Raw genomic sequence first — 25894 nt, 5'->3', positions numbered from 1 at the left:
AGGCCCAGATGATCGGGGCAAGTGTCACATTGAGTGGTGGTATCCTTCCGTATCCCCATCTTGTGAAACACTGCATTGTTTCCTTCTTTCCAGTGTGGGGGACTTCATCTGGAAAGTGTTTGTCTGGGACGATCCTGGCACCTATAACTCCAGTTCCTTGGGAATTCTGGCCTGCTCTTTCCCGGTCACCAAAGATCAGGACCTTTAGGACTTCTTCTTGGAACTGGAGGAATGTCCCTGTGCTGCCAGCGTACTGGTACAGTACAAAAGAGTTGTACATGGCAACCTGTACCAAGTAGACCGCAACTTTTTTGTACCATGCCCAGGTTTTCCACATGGCGTTGTATGGCTTGAGGACTTGATCAGAGATAAGAACCCCCCCCCCCCATATACCGATTGTATTCCAGAATACAATCGGGCTTGAGGACCTTTCTTGTGGTCCCTCGCACAGGGACAGGTGAGCTGCCATTACCATGACTTGTGGTCAGCATAAGGACATCCCTCTTATTCTTATACCTGACCAGCAACAGGTTTTCATGGGTAAGGGCACGGGACTCACCCTTGGGCATAGGTGTCTGGAGAAAATTTAGAGGGAGGCCTCTCTGGTTCTTCTGTATAGTCCCACAAGCGGACGTGGATCTGGCGGCAAGGGATGTGAAGAGAGGGATGCTGGTATAAAAGTTGTCTACGTACACGTGGTAACCCTAATCCAGCAATGGGTGCACAAGGTCCCAAACGATTTTCCCGCTAACACCCAGAGTGGGGGAACAGTCTGGGGGTTCAATACGGGAATCCCGTCCCTCATATACTCTAAACTTGTAAGTGTACCTGGAGGTACTCTCACAAAGTTTGTAGAGTTTCACGCCATACCGCACCCGCTTCGAGGGAATATACTGGCGGAAGATGAGTCTCCCCTTAAAACTGATGAGACTCATCTACTGAGAGCTCCCTGAGTGATACGTTTGGGGGGAACATACCGCATTATCAGAGTAATGCAGACATTTCCATATGGCCTCGAACCGTCCCCATATCATGGCCATTCTATAGAGTGGGGTCTGGTAGAGGACGTCCTCACTCCAGTACTGCCTGACACTGTTTGTTTGTTTTTGCCAGGCCCATATGCAGCACGAGGCCCCAAAATGTCCTCATTTCGGCGGCATTGATGGCGTGCCATCCATTGAACCTAGGCAAAAGTGAATCAGGGTGGTGGGCAATGAACTGTTGGGCGTACAAGTTTGTTTGCTCCACCATTAGATCCACAAAGTCGTCACTGAAATAAAAACGAAAAAAGTCAATTTCAGTGTATCTGACTATGTCAATCTGGATTCCTGAGTTGCCAACAAACTCAGGAATCCGTGGCTGATATCCCTCTGGGGGTCTCCAGACAGGTTTACCAGAAGGGAGCTCCGGTACGCTTGTCTGGCGGTCGGACTCCTATTACGAGCGGCACGGATGCTCTTACTAGTGTCGGCCACTGAGTCACTATTATGGGGGGGGGGGTTTGCCTTGCCTGGCTGCGTCTCCGCCGTCGTGCCAGGGGGCTCATCATCAACGCTAAATGGAGGGGGGGGGGGGGTCATTGGCACCTTCTCTCAGCTCTGCCCACTGACTGAGCTCGGTGGGCTAGCAGAGCTGAGAGAAGGGGACATTAACCCCTCCTCTGCCGGCTGCTATTGGTCGGAGTACCCCTTTAAATAATGTCATATGGCCTCCTTTTTATCCCACTCAGTAATAGTTTCCTGTATTGTGCCCCATATTCGCTCTGCACTCTAAGTGCCCCATACTGTAATACTGCCCCATACACAGTAGTTGTCCTCCCACACAGTAGTTAAGCCCATGTTTGTCCCCTCACACTATCATAATGCTCGTTTTTTCTGACACACAGTAATAATGCCCCAAAGAGTGATGGTGTTATTTTAGGGCACTTGTAGTAGTAATACCCCCTTGCAATAATGAAGCACACTTTATCCTCGTACACACACACACACACACACACACACACACACACAGAATGCCCCTTTATTGCCCCTACAATGAAGATAGGCACACACATATTGTGAATAGAATATGGTAGACTTTATCATTGCAAAATATTAAACATAGGTTCCAGTATTAATATGCAAAAAAAAGGAAGCCGACAAAAGTGCAGCAATTCTTCCCACTAGTGCTAAACAGGAGTAAAGGAAGTGTGCTCACCTTGGGGTGTTGTACTTAGAGCATAACACCCCCTGTAGCTTGTATGGGTCCCTGTCAGTGGTAATTAGACCAGGGTGCTGCCTCCATCCGTCCCGTCACTGGAATCTTGTCCTGGTGGTTCTATGCAGCTGTGTAGAGACCTCTCAGTGTAGGTGCAAAAAGGATGGTGTTGCGGCCCTCGCCAGTGTATTCTGTAATATCGGACAGACCGAAGCAAACCATAATAGTAATAATTGGACCTGAGGAAGAGGGGTCCCACCCATTGAAATGCGTAGTCCTGTAGCGCTCATATCTTTTTAATAAATCGCCTTTTGGTTTATTACTTTTATGTTTTGCTTCAGTCTGTCCGATATTACAGACTACAAGGGTGAGCGCCGCAACACCATCCTTTATGCACCTACGTTGAGAGGTCTCTACACAGAAAATATTAAACATGGCACTGAGAACAACACACCTGTCCGTAAGTAAACGATGGTAATGTAGCAAAGTCACTGTACAACTTCCCTATTCCTGTCCACAACAATAACATGTTCTTGGAAGCCTTATGTTGCTTCCAAGCGACTTCCGCAGGGGTTTTGTCAACATTCTTTCCCCCCCCCCCCCGTCACACCCCCCCCTCCGTCACATTCTTCCCCCCCCCTTGTCACATTCTTCCCCCCCCCCTTGTCACATTCTTCCCCCCCCCCCCTTGTCACATTCTTCCCCCCCCTTGTCACATTCTTCCCCCCCCCTTGTCACATTCTTCCCCCCCCTTGTCACATTCTTCCCCCCCCTTGTCACATTCTTCCCCCCCCCCCTTGTCACATTCTTCCCCCCCCCTTGTCACATTCTTCCCCCCCCCCCTTGTCACATTCTCCCCCCCCCCCTTGTCACATTCTCCCCCCCCCCCTTGTCACATTCTCCCCCCCCCCCTTGTCACATTCTTCCCCCCCCTTGTCACATTCTTCCCCCCCTTGTCACATTCTTCCCCCCCTTGTCACATTCTTCCCCCCCTTGTCACATTCTTCCCCCCCTTGTCACATTCTTCCCCCCCCCTTGTCACATTCTTCCCCCCCCTTGTCACATTCTCCCCCCCCTTGTCGCATTCTCCCCCCCTTGTTGCATTCTCCCCCCCCCTTGTCGCATTCTCCCCCCCTTGTCACTTTCTCCCTCCCCCTGTCGCATTCTCCCTCCCCCTTGTCGCATTCTCCCTCCCCCTTGTCGCATTCTCCCTCCCCCTTGTCACATTCTCCCTCCCCCTTGTCGCATTCTCCCTCCCCCTTGTCGCATTCTCCCTCCCCCTCCCCCTTGTCGCATTCTCACTCCCCCTTGTCGCATTCTCCCTCCCCTTGTCGCATTCTCCCTCCCCTTGTCGCATTCTCCCTCCCCCTTGTCGCATCTCCTCTCCCCCCTTGTCGCATTCTCAACCCCCCCCTTGTCGCATTCTCCCTCCCCTTGTCACATTCTCCCTCTTCCCTTGTCGCATTCTCCCTCTTCCCTTGTCGCATTCTCCCTCTTCCCTTGTCGCATTCTCCCTCTTCCCTTGTCGCATTCTCCCTCTTCCCTTGTCGCATTCTCCCTCTTCCCTTGTCGCATTCTCCCTCTTCCCTTGTCGCATTCTCCCTCTTCCCTTGTCGCATTCTCCCTCTTCCCTTGTCGCATTCTCCCTCTTCCCTTGTCGCATTCTCCCTCTCCCCTTGTCGCTGGGAATTGTTGTTTTGCAACATCTGGAGACGCCCTGGTGGGGAAACACTGACTTTTAGTATTTCAATTTGTTTTTACCTGCTCTGGCCTGCCCCCCACCTGCAGCAGCACACGGGAGCCGGCCCGAGCAGATAAGCGCAAGTTTTCCCGGGGGGCGTATCGCTATATCGCAAAAATCGCGATTCGGTTGCTTTTGCGATATATCATGCAGCCCTAACGCATTGGACTGCATCCATTCAAAAGACCAGTGGTTTTCGATCAGGGTGCCTACAGCTGTTGCATTAGTTGCAGATTGATCTCTCTCCCACCAAGCGATCGGTCCACCCATTGAAGCAGACATGCTCCCTGTCATCAGCTGACTAGTAATGTCAGGTCTCGGCCGCATTGCAGTCATTTTGTATGCTGGTAAAAATAAATATTGGGGTGAAAATCACATAAGAATTGTGAGAAAACATCACACACAGGTACAGACACTATATAATGAACTACACTAACTTTACAGCCCCTGTAGCATAGTCAAATTAAACAATCCTGAAATACCCCTTTAAGGCCCAGGAGTTCTACCTCTCGGTGCAGCCCCATGTAATAGCTATGACTGTGTTGCACAACATGAGACCTACAATGTCATCAGATTTCTCTGTAACAAGATCTGTACTTTAGCAGTCGGACTATGTAGGGCCACCTGTTTACATAACTTTTCAGAAGTAATCCTGTGGACTCCACTCTGGTGAAGGGAAAAATAAACAGATTTTATCCTTCCTTTTGAAATTCATGTATGTGACATAATATGCTGCCATGTTCTGCATGACTTGGCTTCGCCTTCCCCTTTTATGTGAAGGGAGGAAAAGAACTAAAATCATACAAGTTCTTTTCTGAATTAGTTTGGATCACCTTATTTATCTAATGTTTTTCTACCGGGAGGGGACGCACTTTTATATCAGTGTAATTTCTGTCCGGCCACCTAAACCGGAACCTTGGTAGACAAGGGGACATTACCCATCCCACATGCTGTGTACGATTTTCCAGGCTGGCCGTATGAGACCCATGTGAGAATGAGGCTTATAGGGACAATGGGGGGAGATTTATCCAAACCAATCGTGTTTTTTTATTTTTTTATTTTTTTTTTTAAGAGTCCTTCCAAAAAATAAAAGTAGTAATCTGGTTGCTATAGATAAATGTCCCCCAATATTCCAGGTCAGATCAGATCTATGTCCTAAAGTTGGAAAATATTGGTAATTTGGCTGTCTTTGCCTAATGACGACAAATGAAGTGTGAGGACTGAGATGTCTCCCCGGCGCTCTGTTTTCAGGAGACTTTTTTATATATATATATATATATATATATATATATATATATATATATATATATGGCCTCCTCATGCTTTGAGCTGGCCAGACACATGAGCCACCTCCAGTCCCCTACTGGGTGACAGCGATGAAAGTTGTATGGACATCGATGGTCATAATGCTGCACACATTGCTGACTGTGAATTTTTGTTGTATAAGGGTACGTTCACATGTACAGGATCCTGCACAGATTTGAGGCGCACGATTTGTAACTGAAGATTAGAAGCTGTGTTCAGTCATTCAGTTTACATTGAAATCTGCAGCATCAAATCCTGCGCATCCAATCTGTGTACGTGTGAACGTAGGGCTGGGCGGTGTACCGGTTCATACCGAATACCGAAATTTTTGTGCTGCATGATAAGAATTTTAACCCATACCGCAATACAGGTTTGGCCCCTCCCCCTTGGGAATGAATGAATTAGCCCAGCGCTGCGCTGTCCCCACATCGGGGAACTAATCACATGTCGCCCACGAGCGCTGTTCTCCCCCCCAATTAATTATCAGCCTAGCGCTGTCCCCATCGGGGTAAATACTCACATGTCACCTGCATGCGCTGCCCTCCTCGTCCTCCTGTTTGTTGCGGCTGCTGGCGCTGACACTCTATACCAGTGGTCTTCAACCTGCGGACCTCCAGAAGTTGAAAAAGTTTTTCAAGATCTGGAGGTCGGCAGGTTGAAGACCACTGCTCTATACTGTGTGGTATCCCTATGCCCGGGCTGCAAAAAATAAACAAAATAAACTTTAACTCACCTCCCGTTGGTCCGGTACCAGCCTCATCTGCTTCCTAGGGAATGGAACGTCGGACAGCCGACAGCCTATCACCGGCCGCAGCGATGTTCCGCCTCGGCCGCTGATAGGCTGAGCCCACTGTCATGTAATAAGCCGTCCAGAGCTCCATACATGACAGTGGGCTCAGCCTATCAGCGGCCGGGGCGGAACATCGCTGCATCCGGTAATAGGCTGACGGCTGTCCGACGTTCCCGTCCCCAGCGTAAGGCCGACGTCGGAACATGCGTTAGTTTATTTTGTTTACCTTGTGTCAGTGCCGGCGGCCACATCTAACAGCACGAGGAGGGCAGCGCTAGCGGGTGACATGTGAATATTTACCCCGATGGGGGCAGCGCTGGGCTGATAATTAATTTGGGGGGGGCGGGGTAGGGGAGGAGGAAATACCGTTATATACCGTGGAACCGCCGAAAGTTACAAAAATACCGTGATACACAGGTTTGTTCATACCGCCCAGCCCTATGTGAAAGTATCCTTAAAGAAACACTAGAGTTGTGTTTTTCTTTTTTTTTTTTTCATATCCTACTCACTCATAGTAACATAAGGTTGAAAAAAGACCAGTCCCCATCAAGTTTAACCTATATCCCTACTGTGTCCCTACTGAATTGATCACCTACAGCACTATTTTTCATTCCAGCACAGTAACTGGGTCATGTGATCAGCAGTCTGACACACAGGACTGGAAATCATAGTGCTTTAATCTGTCAGAGGAAGTGGTCAGTTCTATATCAGCTGACTTTCTAGAGATAACTGCAGCCACAGTATATAGAGCTAAAAAAGGGTTTTTATCCCCTTAAGGACCACGGGCGTATGGGTATGCCCTTGCTTGCTGGTACTTAAGGACCAAGGGCATACCTGTACATCCGTGGGAATTTCGGTCCGCGCCGGGCAGGGACCGGCGTGACTGCTGATATCTATCAGCAGGCACCCTGTGCAAATGCCCAGGGGGGTCCTGAGACGCCCCCATGTCGGGGATCTTCGCAAATCGCCGTTGAATTCACACCGGCTATTTGCTGCGATTCCGGGTTATACGGTTCCCCAGTGACCCGGAAAATAAGGGGGATCAGGGTTTTCCAAGACACCCACGATCCCCCTAAAGGGATAGGAGTGAGGTGGCAGGGGTGCCACCCCTCCTATCCCTGATATTGGTCGTTAGGAAGTGACGACCAATAGCAGATCGGGGGGGGGGGGGGGGGGAATTTAACGTTTGGTTCCCGCGCTCTGCCCACCCACTGTAGCCCGGACAGAGGGGGGGTACCGACGGTGACCAGTGCCGAAGGTCCACTTACCCATCGGCAGCAGAGGACAGCGATGCTGCTCCCTGGATCCTACGGAAGCTGGTAAGTTGCCTAGCAACATCTGGAGGGCTACAGTTTGGAGACCACTATAAAGTGGTCTCTAAACTGTAGCTTTCCAGATGTTGCAAAACTACAACTCCCATCATGTCTAGACAGCTGTTTTCTGTCTGGGCATGCTGGGATTTGTAGTTTTGCAACATCTTTAGGGCCACAGTTTGGAGATAACTGTGCAGTGGTCTCTAAACTGTAGCCCACCACATGTTGCAAAACTGCAAATCCCAGCATGCCCTAACAACAATCAGCTGTCTCTGCATGCTGGGAGTTTTAGTTGCGTACATCCAGCTGTTGCATAACAACATCTCCCAGCATGCCCTTCGGCGATCAGTACATGCTGGGAGTTGTAGTTTTGCAACAGCTGGAGGCACACTGGTTGGAAAAATACTGAGTTAGGTAACAGAACCTAACTGAAGGTTTTCCAACCAGTGTGCCTCCAGCTGTTGCAAAAGTACAACACCCAGCATGCACGATCTGTCAGTACATGCTGGGAGTTGTAGTTTTGAAACAGCTGGAGGTTTGCCCCCCCCCCCCCATGTGAAAACGGGCGAGTTTACAGTGAGTTTCCTGCTTCAAGTTTGAGCTGCAACAAATTTTTCGCTGCAGTGCAAACTCCTAGCAGGAAACTCTGTAAACCCCCAGTGAGAATGTACCCTACAAACACTACACTAACACATAATAAAGGGTAAAACACTACATATACACCCCCTTACACTGTCTCCCCCCCCCCCCCCCCAATAAAAATGAAAAACGTATCGTACAACAGTGTTTCCAAAACGGAGCATCCAGCTGGTGCAAAATAACAACTCCCAGCATTTCCAGACAGCCACTGACTGACCAGGCTGGAGGCACCCTGTTTGGGAATCACTGGGGTAGAATACCCCTATGTCCACCCCTATGCAATCCCCACCCCTATCAGTCTCCAAATGTGCATGGTGCTCTCTCACTTTGGAGCCCTGTCGTATTTCAAGGAAACAGTTTAGGGCCACACATGGGGTATCTCCGTACTCGGGAGAAATTGCACTACATATTTTGGGGGGCTTTTTCTCCTTTTACCCCTTATGAAAAGAAAATGTTGGGGGCTACACAAGCCTGTTAGTGTAAAAAAATTAAATTTACACTAACATGCTGGTGTTGCCCCATACTTTTTATTTTCACAAGCGATAAAAGGAATAAAAGACCCCCAAAATTTGTAACACAATTTTTCCGGAGTACGGAAATACCTCATATGTGGGCGTAAAATGCTCTGCGGACACACAACAAGGCTCAGGAGTGAGAGCGCACTATGTACATTTGAGGCCTAAATTGGTGATTTGCACAGGGGTGGCTGATTTTACAGCGGTTCTGACATAAATGCAAAAAAATTATTACCCACGTGTCAGGCCCAAGGCCTGATTATTAAAATCCTATATGTGTATTATAAATTATATCTGTGTATAAACTAAGACATGGGTGAGGGGTCATTCAGACTGTGTTTTGTGTATTGCATTTTATTGGAGGTCTGGCTGTCTTGGTATCGCCTTTGAAGTTGTGCACTCTGGTCCCATCATATAATAAAACAGATAAGGGGCCAGGAAGAGAGAAGACCCCCTGGTGGGACCAGAGGGGAGGGGGGAATGGAGTCTCCCTCCCAAGAAAGCACAGATGTTATTTAAAAACAATGCTAGACTCAAAGTTGGTTGTTAAAAAGCTGAGCCACAAGCTGACAAGACCATCCTAAGAACAGCTGAAACTCACTCTCTTGGAACTGCTATACCATCATGCTGTAAGAACTTCATCTTTTGTTTTCTGAACTTGCCTTGCTAAACTCTTTTATACATTTTTGTAACTGTATGTCATTTGTTCCTGTATTTTTATATATTTAGCACAGTGATACCTTTTATAAGATTAAATGTTTAATTAATCCGCTCTGGTCTTTGATCTCTAAATATATGAGCTCACCTTTCTGAAGGCAGCTCTGGTAAAACACGTTTATCTAAGGGTTAATTTGGTGACTTGCTGGGACTAGTAGTGGATACCCAGAGGTCTGGTGGCTTTAACCCTTGCACCATCACACTCTCTCTAGCGTCTTGGCTGGACCGATAGGGTGTGATCGTGACACCACGTGTGACTCCATTTTGGAAACTACACCCCTCATGGAACGTAACAAGGGGTATAGTGAGCCTTAACACCCCACAGTTATTTGAAGAATTTGCATTAAATTTGGATGGGAAAATGGGAAAAAAAAATGTTTTCACTAAAATGCTGGTGTTATCCTAAATTTTTCATTTTCACAAGGGAAAATAGTAAAAGAGCTCCCCAAAATTTGTAACCCCCATTTCTTCTGAGTAAGAACATACCCCATATGTGGATGCAAAGTGCTCTGGGGGTGAACTACAATGCTCAGAAGAGGAGGAGCATCATTGGGCTTTTGGAGATAAAATTTGTCTGGAATTGAAGGCCACGTGTGTTTACAAAGCCCCCATAGTGCCAGAACAATGGGGAAAAATGGGGAATGGGGGAAAAAAAACTGCATTTTAGTGAAAAACATTTTTGTTTTTCATTTACACATCCAACTTTAACAAAAAGTAGTCAAACATCTGTGAGGTGTTAAGACTCACTGTACCCCTTGTTACCTTCCTTGAGGGGTGTCGTTTCCAAAATAGTATGCCATGTGATTTATTTTTTTATTTTTTGCGGTTCTGGCAACACTGGGGCTTCCTAAATGCGACATGCCCCCCAAAACCATTTCAGCGAAATCTGTTTTCCAAAAGCCAAATATGACTCCTTCTCTTCTGTGCATTGTAGTTCGCCCACAGAGCATTTTACATCCTAACATGGGGTATTTCCATACACAGAAGAGATGGGGTTACAAATTTTGGGTGGCATTTTCTCCCATTACCCTTTGTAAAAATGGTAAATTTGGGGAAAATGCACTTAAGTGAAAATCTTTTTTTTTTTTTCATTTACACATCCGACTTTAATGAAAAGTCGTCAAACACCTGTGGGGTATTAAGGCTCACTGGACCCCTTGTTACGTGCCTTGAGGGGTGTAGTTTCAAAAATGGTATGCCATGTGGCAGCTTTTCTGCTGTTCTGGCACCATAGGGGCTTCCTAAATGCGACATGCCCCCCAAAAACCATTTCAGCAAAATTCACTCTCTCCAAAATCCCATTGTTGCTCCTTCCCTTCTGAGCCCTCTACTGCGCCGGCCGAACAATTGACATACACATATGAGGTATTTCCTTACTCGAGAGAATTTGGGTTACACATTTTGGGGCCTTTTCTCCTATTACCCTTGTAAAAATTCAAAAACTGGGTCTTCAAGAACATGCGAGTGTAAAAAAATTAAGATTTTGAATTTTCTCCTTCCCTTTGCTGCTATTCCTGTGAAACACCAAAAGGGTTAACACACTTACTGAATGTCATTTTGAATACTTTGAGGGGTGCAGTTTTTATAATGGGGTCATTTGTCGGGTATTTCTAATATGAAGGCCCTTCAAATCTACTTCAAAACTAAACTGGTCCCTGAAAAATTCCGATTTTAAAAATTTTGTGAAAAAGCCCTCTGATGTCTTCCAAAAGTAAAAACATGTCAACTTTGTGATGCAAACATAAAGTAGACATATTGTATATGTGAATCAATATATTATTTATTTGGAATATCCATTTTCCTTATAAGCCGAGAGCTTCAAAGTTAGAAAAATGCAACATTTTATAGAATTTTCATAACATTTTGTAATTTGTCACCAAGAAATGATGCAAGTATTGACGAAAATTTACCACTAACATAAAGTAGAATATGTAACGAATGAAAAGTAAAAGCATCCCAGAGTTATTAATGCTTAACCCCTTAAGGACCGGGGGTTTTTCCGTTTTTGCATTTTCGTTTTTTGCTCCTTGCCTTTAAAAAATCATAACTCTTTCAATTTTGCACCTAAAAATCCATATGATGGCTTATTTTTTGCGCCGCCAATTCTACTTTGTAATGACGTCAGTCATTGTGCCCAAAAATCTACGGTGAAACGGGAAAAAAAATCATTGTGAGACAAAATTGAAAAAAAAAACGCCATTTTGTAACTTTTGGGGGCTTCCGTTTCTACGTAGTACATTTTTCGGTAAAAATGACACCTTACCTTTATTCTGTAGGTCCATATGATTAAAATGATACCCTACTTATACAGGTTTGAATTTGTCGCACTTATGCAGAAACTTATGCATAACTTCATGCAGAAAAATTTATACGTTTAAAATTGTCATCTTCTGACCCCTATAACTTTTTTATTTTTCCGTGTATGGGGCGGTATGAGGGCTCATTTTTTGCGCCGTGATCTGAAGTTTTTAACGGTATCATTTGTGCATTGATAGGACTTATTGATCGCTTTTTATTCATTTTTTCATGATATAGAAAGTGACCAAAAATGCACTATTTTGGACTTTGGAATTTTTTTGCGCGCACGCCATTGACCGTGCGGTTTAATTAACGATATATTTTTATAATTCGGACATTTCCGCACGCGGCGATACCATTTATGTTTATTTTTATTTACACTGTGTTTTTTCTTTTATGGGAAAAGGGGGGTGATTCAAACTTTTAATAGGGAAGGGGTTAAATGATGTTTATTCACTTTTTTTTTGCACTTTTTTTTTGCAGTGTTATAGGTCCCATAGGGACCTATAACACTGCACACACTGATCTTTTACATTGATCACTGGTTTCTCATAAGAAACCAGTGATCGATGATTCTGCCGCATGACTGCTCATGCCTGGATCTCAGGCACTGAGCAGTCATTCGGCGATCGGACAGCGAGGAGGCAGGTAGGGGCCCTCCCGCTGTCCTGTCAGCTGTTCGGGATGCCGCGATTTCACCGCGGCTATCCCGAACAGCCCACTGAGCTAGCCGGCATGCTTTCGGTTTCACTTTAGACGCGGCGTTCAACTTTGAACGCCGCGTCTAAAGGGTTAATAGCGCGCGGCACAGCGATCAATGCCGCGCGCTATTAGCCACGGGTCCCGGCCGTTGTTAGAGGCCGGGCCCGAACCGCTATGACGCGGGGCCACGCCGTGGCCCCGCGTTATAGATCGGGAGTGGACACATGACGTTCCAGTACGTCATGTGTCCTTAAGGGGTTAAAGTGACAGTGGTCAGATGTGCAAAAAACGCTCTGGTCGTTAAGGGCTTGATCCTTAAAGGGTTAAGCTTCTAAGCGGGATCTGGTGGTGATGACATAATCATCTTCCAGATCCCGCCTAGAAGCTGAAAGACCCTTCCCAGCTCTATTTGTATACTGTGGCTGCAGTTATTTCTCTGGGATCAGGATAGATAGTTCTTATATCCCCTCCCCTGAGGTAAAAAAAAAAATGTGGTAAAAATGCAACATGTGAACATAGCCTGAAGATTTCAGATATTCATAACACAACTCAGTTGTGATTATAAGTTAAAACACTTTCCCCTCATGCCAATATTTCTCTAAAGAATACACTTTGAATAAGAAATTGCATCAAAACTGCACAAGATGTGAACGGACCCAACTTACTTATGAGTCTCACCTGCTGAACGTTTTGCCAGGTCATTAGATCACCAGGCTCCATCCCTCTCTCTGTAAAGCCAGAGGGTTCATGAGAAATCATTAGGGAGCATAAGGAAATTATTTCTAAGACAGAATGTGCAATCAGTATGGGTGAAATCTCTTGCCTGCCACATCAGCTAAAACGGGTAGGTAAGCAAAAGGCGTGCACAGGTAGCTCTACATTATTCTTTAATAGCCTATTCTGAACTATATAAGAAATAAATACAGCATGCTTCTTTAACCATCTGAGGACACCCAAGAATGAGGTGTAACTCTTACAAAACAAAAGGAAGTGTCAGTTCTATTTTTGCCCCTTAAGACAAATTGACTGTCCTATTGCAGCATATCTAATGTTCATCCGTCCTCTAAGCTGATCATCGATATGCCTGAGGTCAGCGTTGTACTTATCCAGCAGAAGAGAACTTTTTAGAGTTGTCATTACCAGTAGGAGTAGGAGTGTTATTCACACCACACAACCGCTTCCTCTTTCGATGTGTGATGTTTGTCAAGGAAAAGTGATAAAAAATCATCTGCAATTTAGTTTCTTGTATCTGAAAGCTGCAAAATGTAGCAAATATTCTCCTTGTTGTCACCTGAAGCGGCTCTGTGGTTTGTGCCCTATCCGAGCTGGTCTGAATAATTCTGGTGCTGGGTAAGCATAGCTGTGTATTTGTGCATAAGCGATATCTCCAGTGTAAACAGAAACAGTGCTAAAGTGTTGTTGTAAATGGAATAGGACGGGACTCAAGAAGAGATGGATAGGGGGTAATGGATTTTCAGCATGTATAGAATTACATTCTTGATGTATAGCGTAGGCCTACACTACAAAGTGAGCCTTTATTCCTGCTGCCTGCTTCTTGGCGTGCTGACCAGGCATTATTTAATCATCTTCTGCCAAAAAATAGCTGCGGTCATGATTACATTAGACATAAATTTCTCTCTTTCCACCACAGGCCAACGAAAACAGCCTACTGAGTGCACAACTTAAAGGATTCCCCCTATATCTTCACTCAAATCTAGGCCTCAAAGACTGCAGTCTCAACCCCAAGTCTCCTCTCTTGTATATAACCAAGCCCAACCAGGTGGAAAAGGGCGATCTACCGGGAGAAGACTGGACCGTTTTTCAGTCCAATCATTCCACATATGAACCGATTCTTCTCGCCAAGACTAAGTCGGCCGAGACCATACCTCACCTGAGCGTGGACGCGGCCCTACACACGACTGTGGTACAGGATCTGGGGCTACATGATGGTATCCAAAGGGTCCTTTTTGGTAACAACTTGAACTTTTGGCTTCATAAGTTAATATTTGTGGACGCTGTGTCATTCCTGACCGGAAAGAGGTTGTCTCTTCCGCTGAATCGCTATGTACTCGTCGACATTGATGATATCTTCGTTGGCAAGGAGGGAACTCGCATGAAAGTGGAAGATGTGAAGGTAGGAGCCGTTCGTTGAGTTTTTTTTTTTTTTAGTCTATTTGTTCTCGTTCTGGAGTAGACTTTTGTTAAGTGTGTATCCGAAAGTGACTGACCCCACTTTTTTCTCTAGGCCCTCTATGATACCCAGAATAAGTTGAGAGAGCACATCCCCAATTTCACTTTTAACCTTGGCTTTTCTGGAAAGTTTTTTCACACTGGTGAGTTCTATGAATTAAGGATTTATGATAATTGTATTTATGAAATAAAAAATGCTTCAATTTTCTGTCTGTATTTGCTGGTGTACATGATGTAGCTATTTAGGTAATTCCACAATGGCAAGCCCCCTTCAAATCTTGCAACTTTGTTCGGGATTTTCTTGCTTTTAATTTTTTTTTTTTTGCAGAGTTGTATAAAGAAAAGTTAGTGGGGCAGATTTATTAAATATGTCTAGGGGTCGGTTTAGCCTGCAACGGAAAGCCGCAGCGGATTTTGATACCGTTGACTTTAATTGGTCCACAGAAAATCCAGAAATCTGCTACTATTGCAGATTTTCTGTAGACCCATTAAAGTCAACAGGATCAAAATCTGTTGCGTATGATTAGTTACGCGTGAACCTACCCGAATTCTTACATTGTGTAAACTTTAGGCTAGGGAGTGTATCATGCTGTTTAAATTGCCATGACCCGTCTATTTCTGCAGGCTGTAGCAATAGAATGGCGTTCTAATGGATCAGTGAAATGCTATAGCACAGTGTTTCTCAAGCGCAATCCTCAAGTACCTCCAACAGGTCATGTTTTCAGGATTTCCTTAGTCTTTCACCTGTGGGGATTCCTGATTCACTTACTATAATTATATCACCTGTGAAAGACTAAGGAAATCCTGAAAACATGACCTGTTGGGGGTACTTGAGGATCGCGCTTGAGAAACACTGCTATAGCATTAAGTTGATCTTTATGAGCAATCGGGTGATTGCTTATGCAAGTCCCCTAATGTTTTTTTTTTTTTTTTTTTTTTTTTTTTTAAATCACTCCTTTTTTGTTTATTCCCATAAATATTTCTCAAATATTTTCAAATAAAAATATAAACAAACAAAAGGAAACCTATTTGGTATTATCCTGTGTGGAATTGTCCGTGCCATTAAAATAAAACCTTATCAAAACTACACGGTGAACAGCATAAATAAAAGACCAAATGTCATGATTGTTTGTTTTTGTTTCACATAATAAATCAGAAGAATCTACATCTCAATCTACACACAAAATTGTACCATTAAAAACTACAGTTAATGGCGCAAAAATGTGGACAGAAAAATAAATAAGTTATAGGGGTCAGAATAGAGTGGTATATACCCTATTCATTTTTTTTATGTCACATTTAGTTGTAAAATAAAACAAAATTGTGTACCACTGTAAATATACTAATCCACAGAACAAAACTAACATGTCAGCTTTATTGTAAAGTGCACTATGTAAAAACAAACAAAAAAAATAAATTGCATTATTTATTTTATTTTACCCCACATTTTTTTTTTTTTTTTTTTACTGTCAAGGGTATAAACCCTTCCCACGTTAGGATATACATGTAAATCCTAATACGAGGAAAAGGACGTATGAAGATGTATTGACCTACAGAAAAAAGATTACATGTCATTTTTACTGATATATATATATAGATATATATGTGTGTGTGTATATATTACTTTTGTATTTGTTTTTTTGTAAAATAAGTCAAACAAGCTCACTTATGGCCTTTTAGAAAACGAGGAAAAAATGCAAATGCAAAAAACGCTAAACTTTTTTTATTTTTTATTTATTTATTTTGTTTTGCGGTGTTTCTGCAGCAGTACTTTTCATTGCAGATTGCGACTTCATGTGGATAAAATTTTGTAAAATTTCATCCATTTTGCTGCTGCTGTACCGTTTCCCCCCCTCCCCCCCCCCCCCCCCCCCCCCCACAAAAAAAAAATATGCACCATATGTAGGCATAACCTTAAAGGGGTTTAGTTCCGAACGCTTGGTGCGGGCTTCCGTGGTTGCCCTGCCCCCTCGTGATGTCACGGCTCGCCCCCCACCCCGTGACATCACGTCCCGCCCCCTAAATGCAAGTCTATGGAAGGGGGCATGACGGCCGTCACGCCCCATCCCATAGACTTGCATTGAGGAGGTGGGGCGTGAGATCACGAGGGGGCGGGGTGACCTTGGAAGCCTGCATCCAGCGTTCGGAACTAATGGTTCCGGACGCTGGGGAGCAGAGTACCCCTTTAAGGTGTAGAAAAAAAAATAAAGTACAACACATACGTGAAAAGGATAGATCTGTGAAGGAGATTATTTGATCTGTTACCTCCTGTATCAGGTTATAGTCAGTTTATAGACCACCATAGACGTTTCCTTACAGTCTACTGAAGGATATTTTGGGCAACCATGGAGAATCTGTACCCCTTCCCATTTATACACCCCTTTCTGAAACTTTTTTAATAAGATTAGTTTTTCTAAATGCTTGGAAAGTCTTCTCTATAGCCATCAAAAGGGCCTTGTGTGTCTGTGACCTTTTATGGGAGTCATAACAAAACATTTAGTGCAAGTTGAAGGATTTTTTGCTTGTATGGCCATTTTAGTTTTCATACTTGGTCTGTTCTCTCAGGTACAGATGCTGAAGATGAAGGAGATGACCTTTTGCTTTCTTACGTGAAGCAGTTCTGGTGGTTCCCTCACATGTGGAGTCACATGCAGCCTCACCTCTTCCACAACCAGTCGGTGCTAGCAGAGCAGATGGCCTTAAACCGGAAGTTTGCTGTGGTGAGTGTGAATCAGAATGGCTCGTTGCTTTCTTGAAGATGGGTCTAAATGTCTTTAGTCTTCTCAAATCCCTTGCCTGCCTGTGTGACTTTAAAGGGGTACTCCACTGGCCAGCGTTCGGAAGTAAATGTTCCGAAAGCTGTTTTTTGCGCTGCGGGGGTCGGCCACACCCCTCGTGACATAACTGCCACGCCCCCTCAGTGCACATCTATGGGAGGGGGGTGACGGCTGTCATGCCCCCTCCCATAGAATTGCATTGAGGGGGTGTGGTCATGATGTCATGAGGGGTGTGGCCGGACCTTGCAACGTGAAAAACAGCGTTTGGAACATTTACTTCCGAACGCTGGCCAGTGGAGTACCCCTTTCAGCCGTTCTTATGGGTCAGGAGGATTGTTTCTAGCATGTTATCTTCATTACTTTCTTCTGTTGCCTTCTGTTTGTATTAAAGCTTTTTAGTTTGGAACATCAAAAAGGGAAAGCAGGATTTCTTCTAAGAAAATAACCTGTTGTTTGCATTCTAGGAGCAAGGAATACCAACTGATATGGGGTACGCCGTGGCCCCTCATCACTCTGGGGTGTACCCCATACATGTACAACTATACGAAGCCTGGAAGCAAATCTGGGGAATAAAAGTTACGAGTACCGAGGAGTATCCACACCTAAAACCTGCACGGTTCCGAAGAGGATTCATCCACAGTGGCATTATGGTTTGTCATAAAGAATTCTTATAGTTTTTAGCACCAATCGCTAAACTATGTAAAGATCTATATATGTACTTTAGGGTACATGCACCTCTTTTCCCTACATTTAGTGTGTTATTTGGAAAATGTGTCCATAGGGGTGCACCCTGTATGACAAAGGCCAAAAGTTTCCTTTTGGACCGTCTGGCTTGTATATGTCAGCATAGTGCAAAAATTGAAAGTTCACTACGCTATTCCATACCAGTACATTACGCTAATCCATACCTCCAGAATCCTTTAACCCCTTAACGACAATGGACATAAATGTACGTCATGGTGCAGTGATACTTAACTGATACTATCAGCAGCCAGGGACCCGCCGGTAATAGCAGACATGAGCAATCGCACTGATGTCCGCCATTAACCCCTCAGATGCCGTGGTCAATACAGATCGCAGCAGTGCGGTACTTAAAATGGATGATTGGATTGCCAGCATGGCAGCCGGAGGTCCCCTCACCTGCCTCTGGCTGTCTCCAGGGGCCTTCTGCTCTGGTCTTAGATCAAGCAGACCAGAGAAGATTGCCGATAATACTGATCAATGCTATGCCTATGCATAGCACTGAACAGTATTAGCAATCAAATGATTGCTATAAATAGTCCCCTCTAGGGAAAGTCCAAAATTGCTGCTTTTTTGTCACATTTTATTCCCAAAGAAAGTTTATAAAATTTTTTATAAAAAGTAAAATGTAAGCAAAAGTGGTACCGAAGAAACTACAGATCACGGCACAAAAAAATTTGCACTCGTACCGCATACGGAAAAATGAGAAATTTATAGGTGGTCAAAGTAGGGCCAGTAGGATTTTTTTTAAAGCTGTACAATTATAAAAAGGCATATAACATGGGTATCAATTTAATCGTATTGAACCACAGAATAAAAAAAATGTCATTTTTACACAAAGTGTATAACGTGAAAACAAAACCTTCAAAAATGTTCTGAATTGCGTATTTCTTTTCAAATTTCAGACAAATAAATTTTGATTGCGCCGTACATTTTATGGTAAAATAAGTGATGTTATTACAAAGTAAAATTGGTGACGCAAAAACAAGCCCTCATGTGGATGAAAATATAAGAGTTATAATTTTTTGAAGGCAAAGAAAAAAAACAAAAGGCAAAAATAAAATTGGCCTGGTCCTTAAGGCCAAAATGGGCTTGGTCCTTAAGGGGTTAAAAAGGGGCTCTCTGACCCCACCTTCCTGGACAAGTGCAAGTGACAGCCCCCACTGGCAGTCCGCAGCAATGTCCCGCCTCAGCCAGTGATTGGCTGAACATGCCGTCACTTGCTCTTGTCCAGGAAGGTGGGGACCGGAGAGCGTGCCGAAGACTGGTAAAGAGCCAGGGACCTATAGGAGATCACTGGAGGTCCCAGCACAATTAGACATTTATCCCCTATCCAGTACATAGGTGATACGTCTCTGATAAGTCCAGTTCCCTGGATTACCGCTTTAATCAAACAGATATCATATTAGCCTATAAGTGACAGGTGCCAAGTATTGAGTCCATCATAGGCATCTTTCTAACCGATACCTTAGGAAGCTCCGTTGACTTCACTGTCCATTTATGACCTCTACCACTGCAGCTTCTAAAGTAAGAAATGTAGGACCTTTTTTCTCTTCTTTTACCAGACTGAGTGGTAATACTGCAGACCGTCACACATTATTTTTTTGTCAGGTGCCAGTCAGCAGTACCACCACTCTGCAGGGAGTTCAGATGGAGGAGAAGCATCAGTCATGTAACTTGACCATATATGATGGTGATGTGGTGTGACCTTACTCATATGAATGAAAAATAGGAAATTCATCATCTTCCTGAACTTAGTACTTTGATGTTTTTAATTATATAGACTTGGGACCTTCTGAGGGGTAGGACTTAGTTAAGGGGTTTGGTTTAATGTTTAAAGGGGTATTCCACCCTTAGACATATTATCCCCTATCCTTTGATCCCTGATCTCCATGCAGCACCCGACATTATGTGCCGGTGCTGCTCCAGTCCCGGAAATGCTGAGTTTCCGAGATGGAGACGTGACGTCTCATCACGCCCCTCGTGACGTCACTCCATGCCCCCTCCATTCATGTCTATGGAAGGGGGCGTTATCTGTTTTGGTCTGACTGCTGGGTCCCTCACCCTGAGTGAATAGAACAGTAGCCTGCATGCTTGGCCACAGTTCTATTCACTCTCTGTAGGACTTCTGGACTTAGTCAAGGTCAGAGTTCAGGAAATATAGAATTTTGGAATGATTGTGGCTTTGGTATTAAAATTTTACCACCTGCAGGATAAACCTTCTGGTCACTTCGAGGAGGACGTGCTCATCTTTAACAATTTGCTTTCTTTGCCATAGGTCCTACCCCGCCAAACCTGCGGCCTCTTCACGCACACTATATTCTATAATGAATATCCCGGGGGTCCTGTGGAACTGGATAAGATTATTAATGGAGGCGAACTCTTCCTCACCGTACTGCTAAATCCTGTGAGTTCCAAAGAAAGAAAAATGATGTCTTTGGGTGTGGGCTTCTGCCGCCAGCTGTGTTGTTTGTCTTCCGTGTCTGTTTGTATCCCCTCGTGATATCATTTGTACTGCTCATCCCTGTCCCTGTGCAGCTATTTGTGTCCTGCGTGTGATCTAGTGCTGCAGCCTGACCCCTTTTACTGTGGCTTTGTATAAAACCTCAGATATATAGCGGAATACATGAGGCTGCAACGTCCCAGCTGCCAATCCCAGGTGCTGGCGTTAAGACAGTTCCAGTCAATCAGATCAATAAGCTGCCAGGCTGTCGTAAACTATAAAAAGCCATTAAATGCTCTATCAATATTTGATGAAGGAGTAATTGTTTCCCAGACTCCTCTCCAGATCATATACATTGCAGCACACCAATAACCTTATCTTTGTTCCAGCGTTCTCTGATATATTCCTGTTAGATAACAGGAACGTGAACTTGGTTTCCTGGTTGGTGTTTATAGGACCATGGGGGCATACTACCTGGAATGAAGTCAGAGAGCGGAGACCTTGGCAAACAGCCTCACTTATAGGTTCTATGTTATGTTTCAAGAAAGAACAAAAAGACATTTTTGGAGATTTTGGTTTCTGGAATTTCTGAAATGATCATTGCAGTTCCATCAAACACTGCAGCGACATCCAACTTTTTTCATAGTCAAGTTCTGGCCTAAAGTTTGGGTGATACGACTTCTTTAGTTGTAACCTTGTTCAAGTTGTCCTTTCATGTAACTTGGGTATGTCACACTTCAATAGAAGCGAACGGGGACAATGGTACCTATCTACTACTATTGGGCTAAGATGGAAATTTACACTGTGGAGCTCACTGAAAATTCTGCAGCAAAATCAATGTGTGATTCAATGTAGATTCCAGTCCTGCTACATTGAAAAGGTTGAGGTCGGTTGGGAAAGTCCTTCACTGTGGACACTTGTCTATCAAAGAGAATCCAGACGGCACTGCTGCCCTACACACTGTATGTTTTTTCCAACTGTGCGGTATCACTTTCCTCCGTCCCAAATAACTCTAACTCTTCAGTGGTGCTCAATCACATACACTTCTGCAACATCACTCCTTGTTAGAACAAAAGATGGCACTCACCACGTAGCATTGCAGTTTCTTAAACATGGGTCTAAGATACAAAAGGCCCACAAGCTGTTTCACACCGCCAAGGGTACTTACTCTTGACCTCATGAGAGGTCACAATTAAGCACCCGTGGCGATGTGAAACGGCCCGTCAGCCATTTGTATCTTTTGTTCTAACAAAGTCTTGTCTGTATCCACTGTTGATTTAACTTACCCAAATCCACAGGTAAAGTCTCCACAGCTTTTCTATATTGTGTAAACTAACCCTTAACACACACATTCTGTACCTAATATGGCTCAAATTGGACACCAAAATATGTGCCTAAAAAAGTGTGCAATCTTTTCTATGGGAATACATGTTTCATTTCACACTGTGAACTGCAGTGGGTACTTAAATTACTTTATCCAAAGTTAGTATCGCTCGGAAGGAAGCGCTTGAGATGAGGACACAGATGGAGCCCCATTGAATCTGCTTTCGAAAATGGAGTCCAAAATGTCAAAATACCCTGCAGAAATCTGAGTCTGCTCTCTGAATTTCTGCTATGTATTTTGCCACATAGTGTGAATATACACCTATGGCAAATGCATGCTAGATAGATTTGCTGGGAAATTACTGCGAGAAAAAATCCATACCAGGTCGCATGTCTCTAAGCAGACTTTGCTGCTGGCAATCCATTGCAAAATCTGCAGCAATACGGTTCCTTGTGGACTTGACATGGGGATCAAGAAGTTTGAGAACAGATCATGATCTAGATGGACATACTGTGGATTTAAAGGGATATTCTAGTATTAATGTTATTTATATATACAAATTTATGTATGTTTTGCTGAGCCCTCGGGGAAAAAAAAGTGATCCTTACCTATCCCAGTTCCCCACAGTTAATGTACCAGGGACTTCTGGTCATCCGCTGCTTATCTCTTTTTCTCCCTGCTTCCGAGACAATGGGCTGGAGTAGTACCTGCACACTCATCCAATCACTAGCTGCAGCTGTGTACCGTCTTGGCCAGTGATTGGCTAAGAGGGCAGGCTCTGCTCCAATGTATCATTTTAGAGGCAGGGTGAAGAGACAGGACCGGAAGAAGCCACAGCTGGGAGTGAGGTAGGTATGTTTTTGTTTTTTTTCCTTTTAAAGTAACCTCGGACTCGACAATGTATAAATACGGTAATTAAATACGGGAATACCCCTTTTAATAGCATAATAACACCACAGATTGGCTCCTGCATATGCCTATTGTTTTCAGTTGGAATAAACTACAGTGCAGACTTGAAATCAACTTAGCAGAAGAAAAGTTAGTGACCTATCAGTTATTTACATAAAAACTGTATTGGGTAGCCTGGGACAGATTGGCCTCACTGAACAGGGCTATACCCATGGCATACAAAAGGAAATTCTGCATCATGACCCAACACTGCTAGATTTTCCATTTACGAATCCATGAGAATAATTTGTACTAAACCTGTGTAGTGTTTATTTTACCCTTAACTAGGGATCGACCGATATCGATTTTTTTAGGGCCGATACCGATAACCTGTAACCTTTCAGGCCGATAGCCGATAACTTATACCAATATTCCGGTATAAGTTATTGGCTATTTAACACCCCCCCCCCCCCAATGATTTAAAGCGGGCACTTAAAATCAATGAACTGCAGCGGCTTTTGCGGGGCCAGAGACCGCCGCCGCTCGCTTCTCTGCCTGTCCTGGGGTCCTCCCTAGTCCAACCGCCGCTGCCCCATTGCCTCCCCCATCCCCGGTTTTATTATTACCTGTTCCGCACCGCCCCCGCCGCTGCCTCATTGCCTCCCCAATCCCCGGTGTTATAATTACCTGTTCCCGGGGTCCGCGTTACTTCTGGCTCCGGCTGCGTCCTCAGCTGTCACTGTGCGCACTGATGGTGACGTCACTCATCATTGCGCAGCGTACACGACGTCGCAGGAGTAGTGCGGGCCCCGGTAACAGGAAATTATAACACGGGATGGCGGAGCCTATGGGGCGGCGGGGGGCGGGCATTATGGGCATATCGGCAAAATAATTGCCGATACCGATAATGTCCAAAATCGGGATTATCGGGTCGATCCCTACCCTTAACCCCTTAAGGACTGAGCGTTTTTTCCGTTTTTGCACTTGAATTTTTTCCTCTTTACCTTTTAAAAATCATAACCCTTTCAATTTTGGACCTAAAAATTCATATGATGGCTTATTTTTGTGCCACCAATTCTACTTTGTAATTTTACCCAAAAATCTACGGCGAAACAAAAGAAAAACTCATTGTGTGACAAAATTGAAGAAAAAACACAATTTTGTAACTTTTTGGGGCTTCCGTTTCTACGCAGTTTCTACGCAGTTTTTTGGTAAAATGATACCCTACTTATAAAGGTTTGATTTTGTTGTACTTCTGGAAAAAATCATAACTACATGCAGGAAAATTATGTTTAAAATTGTCATCTTCTGACCCCTCTAACGTTTAAATTTTTCCATGTAGGGGGTGGTATGAGGGCTAATTTTTTGCGCTGTGATTTGAAGTTTTTAGCGGTACCATTTTTGTATTGATCGGACTTTTTGATCGCTTTTTATAAATTTTTTCATAATATAAAAAGCAACCAAAAATATGCTATCTTGGAATTTTTTTTGCGCGTACGCCATTGACCGTGCGGTTTAACTATATATTTTTATAGTTCGGACATTTCCGCACGCGGCGATACCACATATGTTTTTTTATTTTTTATTTAAATTGTTTTTTTTTTGTTTTGTTTTTTTATGGAAAAAGGGGGGTGATTCAAACTTTTATTAGGGGAGGGGTTAAATGATCTTTATTCACTTTTTTTTCCACTTTTTTTCCCCGCAATGTTATAGCTCCTGTAGGGGATTATAACATGTATGACATTGATCTCTGATACTGTTTCTGATAGTGTTTCTGACGCTTGTCTGCTCCTTCCTGGATTCGGCGATCGGACAGCGATGAGGCAGGTAGGGATCCTCCTCGCGTTCTGCAAGCTGTTAGTGATGCCGCAATTTCACCGCGGCGGTCCCGAACAGCACACTGAGCTAACCGGCAATATTTACTTTTGTTTGATCACCGTGTCTAAAGGGTAATGCCTGACATCAGCACGATCGGCGATGTCTGGTATTAGCCGTGGGTCCTAGTTGCTTATAGCAACCGGGACCCACCGGGTATGATGCGCGCTCACCTGCTGAGCGCACGTCATACCTCAGGAGCCGCAGATGGACGGCCATTTACGGCAAGGGGTTACAGGAGTTCTGCAGCCATAGAACACTTATCCCCTATCTGCAGTATCGGGATAGGGGTCCGACCACTGGGACCCCTTGAGATCACCCATACGGGGCTCCTGAACTGCCACAGCTCTGTGCGGCTAATGTTTGTGTCGTCGACTTCACTAAGAGGTCGACAGACGTGATCCCTCCGTTCCTGTGGATAGGGAATAAGTGTTCTATGGCTGTGCTACTCTTTTAAAAATCTTCGACACTCAAGATGCGCAATAGTTTAGGATGCGAGAATCCATAGGACCAACAATTAAAATGAGATGGTAACCCAAAGATCTTGGAAAGTAGAAGAGGTGGGAGCAGCAAGGGGGCACAAATCCCCTTGTTCCAGGTGTTCTATGTGGTGATAAGCCCCATTCTAATCTTTTCTGTGCCCCCTTATCTCTGTATACGCCCCTGCAGAGGTTGCATTATGCAGTGAGTGGTTACACAGTACAAGACCACTTGTTACCAAGACAAGTCTCTATTATAGAGCTGCACAGATTATCTCCGCTCCTCACCTCTCCATTCCTCAGCAGCAGGAGACATTTCCTTGGATTGAGGCTCCATGGAGATTCATCGTAATGTGCCATATGTGCGATCACGCTGCAGTAGAGTCGGCGTCTATAATGTAATCGCATTTGGCACTTTTTACTTTAAAGCATAAAAATTGCAAGAGCCATACAGAAGCTCAAGGCTGTAAACCCATCAGTCCCTGTACTGCTGTGCGCTGGGAATTGAACGTGACCCAGTTCATTTCTGGAATTGGCGAGTATGTGAGACCAATTACAAAAATATAGGGCATTCTGATGTCCTCGCTAGATATCAGTATTATATATACATATATATTTATGGCCACCAGCGCCAGCTGCACCACAGGACCATGTCAGGGAGCTGGCTTACACACATATATATATATATATATATATATATATATATATATATATATAATATGTTTGTGTGTAAGCCAGCTCCCTGACATGGTCCTGTGGTGCAGCTGGCGCTGGTGGCCATAAAGACGCCAGTATCTTCTGATTTAACTGCAGGGATTTTATTTATTGCAAGTTCCTGGCTATATTATTGGATTTCTAACCCTCAAAATTTGTCGTGACCTCTGGGCCTCATGCTACATTTAACCCCTTTAGGTTATGTTCACAAGTTGCTGCACCACATTTTACCGTGAATTTTTTTTTA

The 25894-nt window shown here is 44.3% G+C and overlaps 1 protein-coding gene across 2 annotated transcripts in view; it reads left to right on the top strand.

Annotated features, from left to right (window-relative positions):
• Positions 1–25894, top strand: part of NDST1 (N-deacetylase and N-sulfotransferase 1) — a 118125-nt gene that overhangs the window by 66780 nt on the left and 25451 nt on the right. For both annotated transcript variants that reach the window (XM_056516895.1, XM_056516896.1), the window contains exons 3-7: positions 13868–14350; positions 14462–14549; positions 16972–17126; positions 17648–17833; positions 20203–20331. In XM_056516895.1, coding sequence (XP_056372870.1) covers positions 13868–14350; positions 14462–14549; positions 16972–17126; positions 17648–17833; positions 20203–20331 — 1041 coding nt within the window. The remainder of the gene's footprint in view (positions 1–13867; positions 14351–14461; positions 14550–16971; positions 17127–17647; positions 17834–20202; positions 20332–25894) is intronic.

This window comes from Hyla sarda, chromosome 4 (genome assembly GCF_029499605.1).
Source record: "Hyla sarda isolate aHylSar1 chromosome 4, aHylSar1.hap1, whole genome shotgun sequence".
Lineage (NCBI taxonomy): Eukaryota > Metazoa > Chordata > Amphibia > Anura > Hylidae > Hyla > Hyla sarda.
Note: the sequence above shows the minus strand (reverse complement) of the source record. Positions and strands in the feature narration are given on the sequence as shown.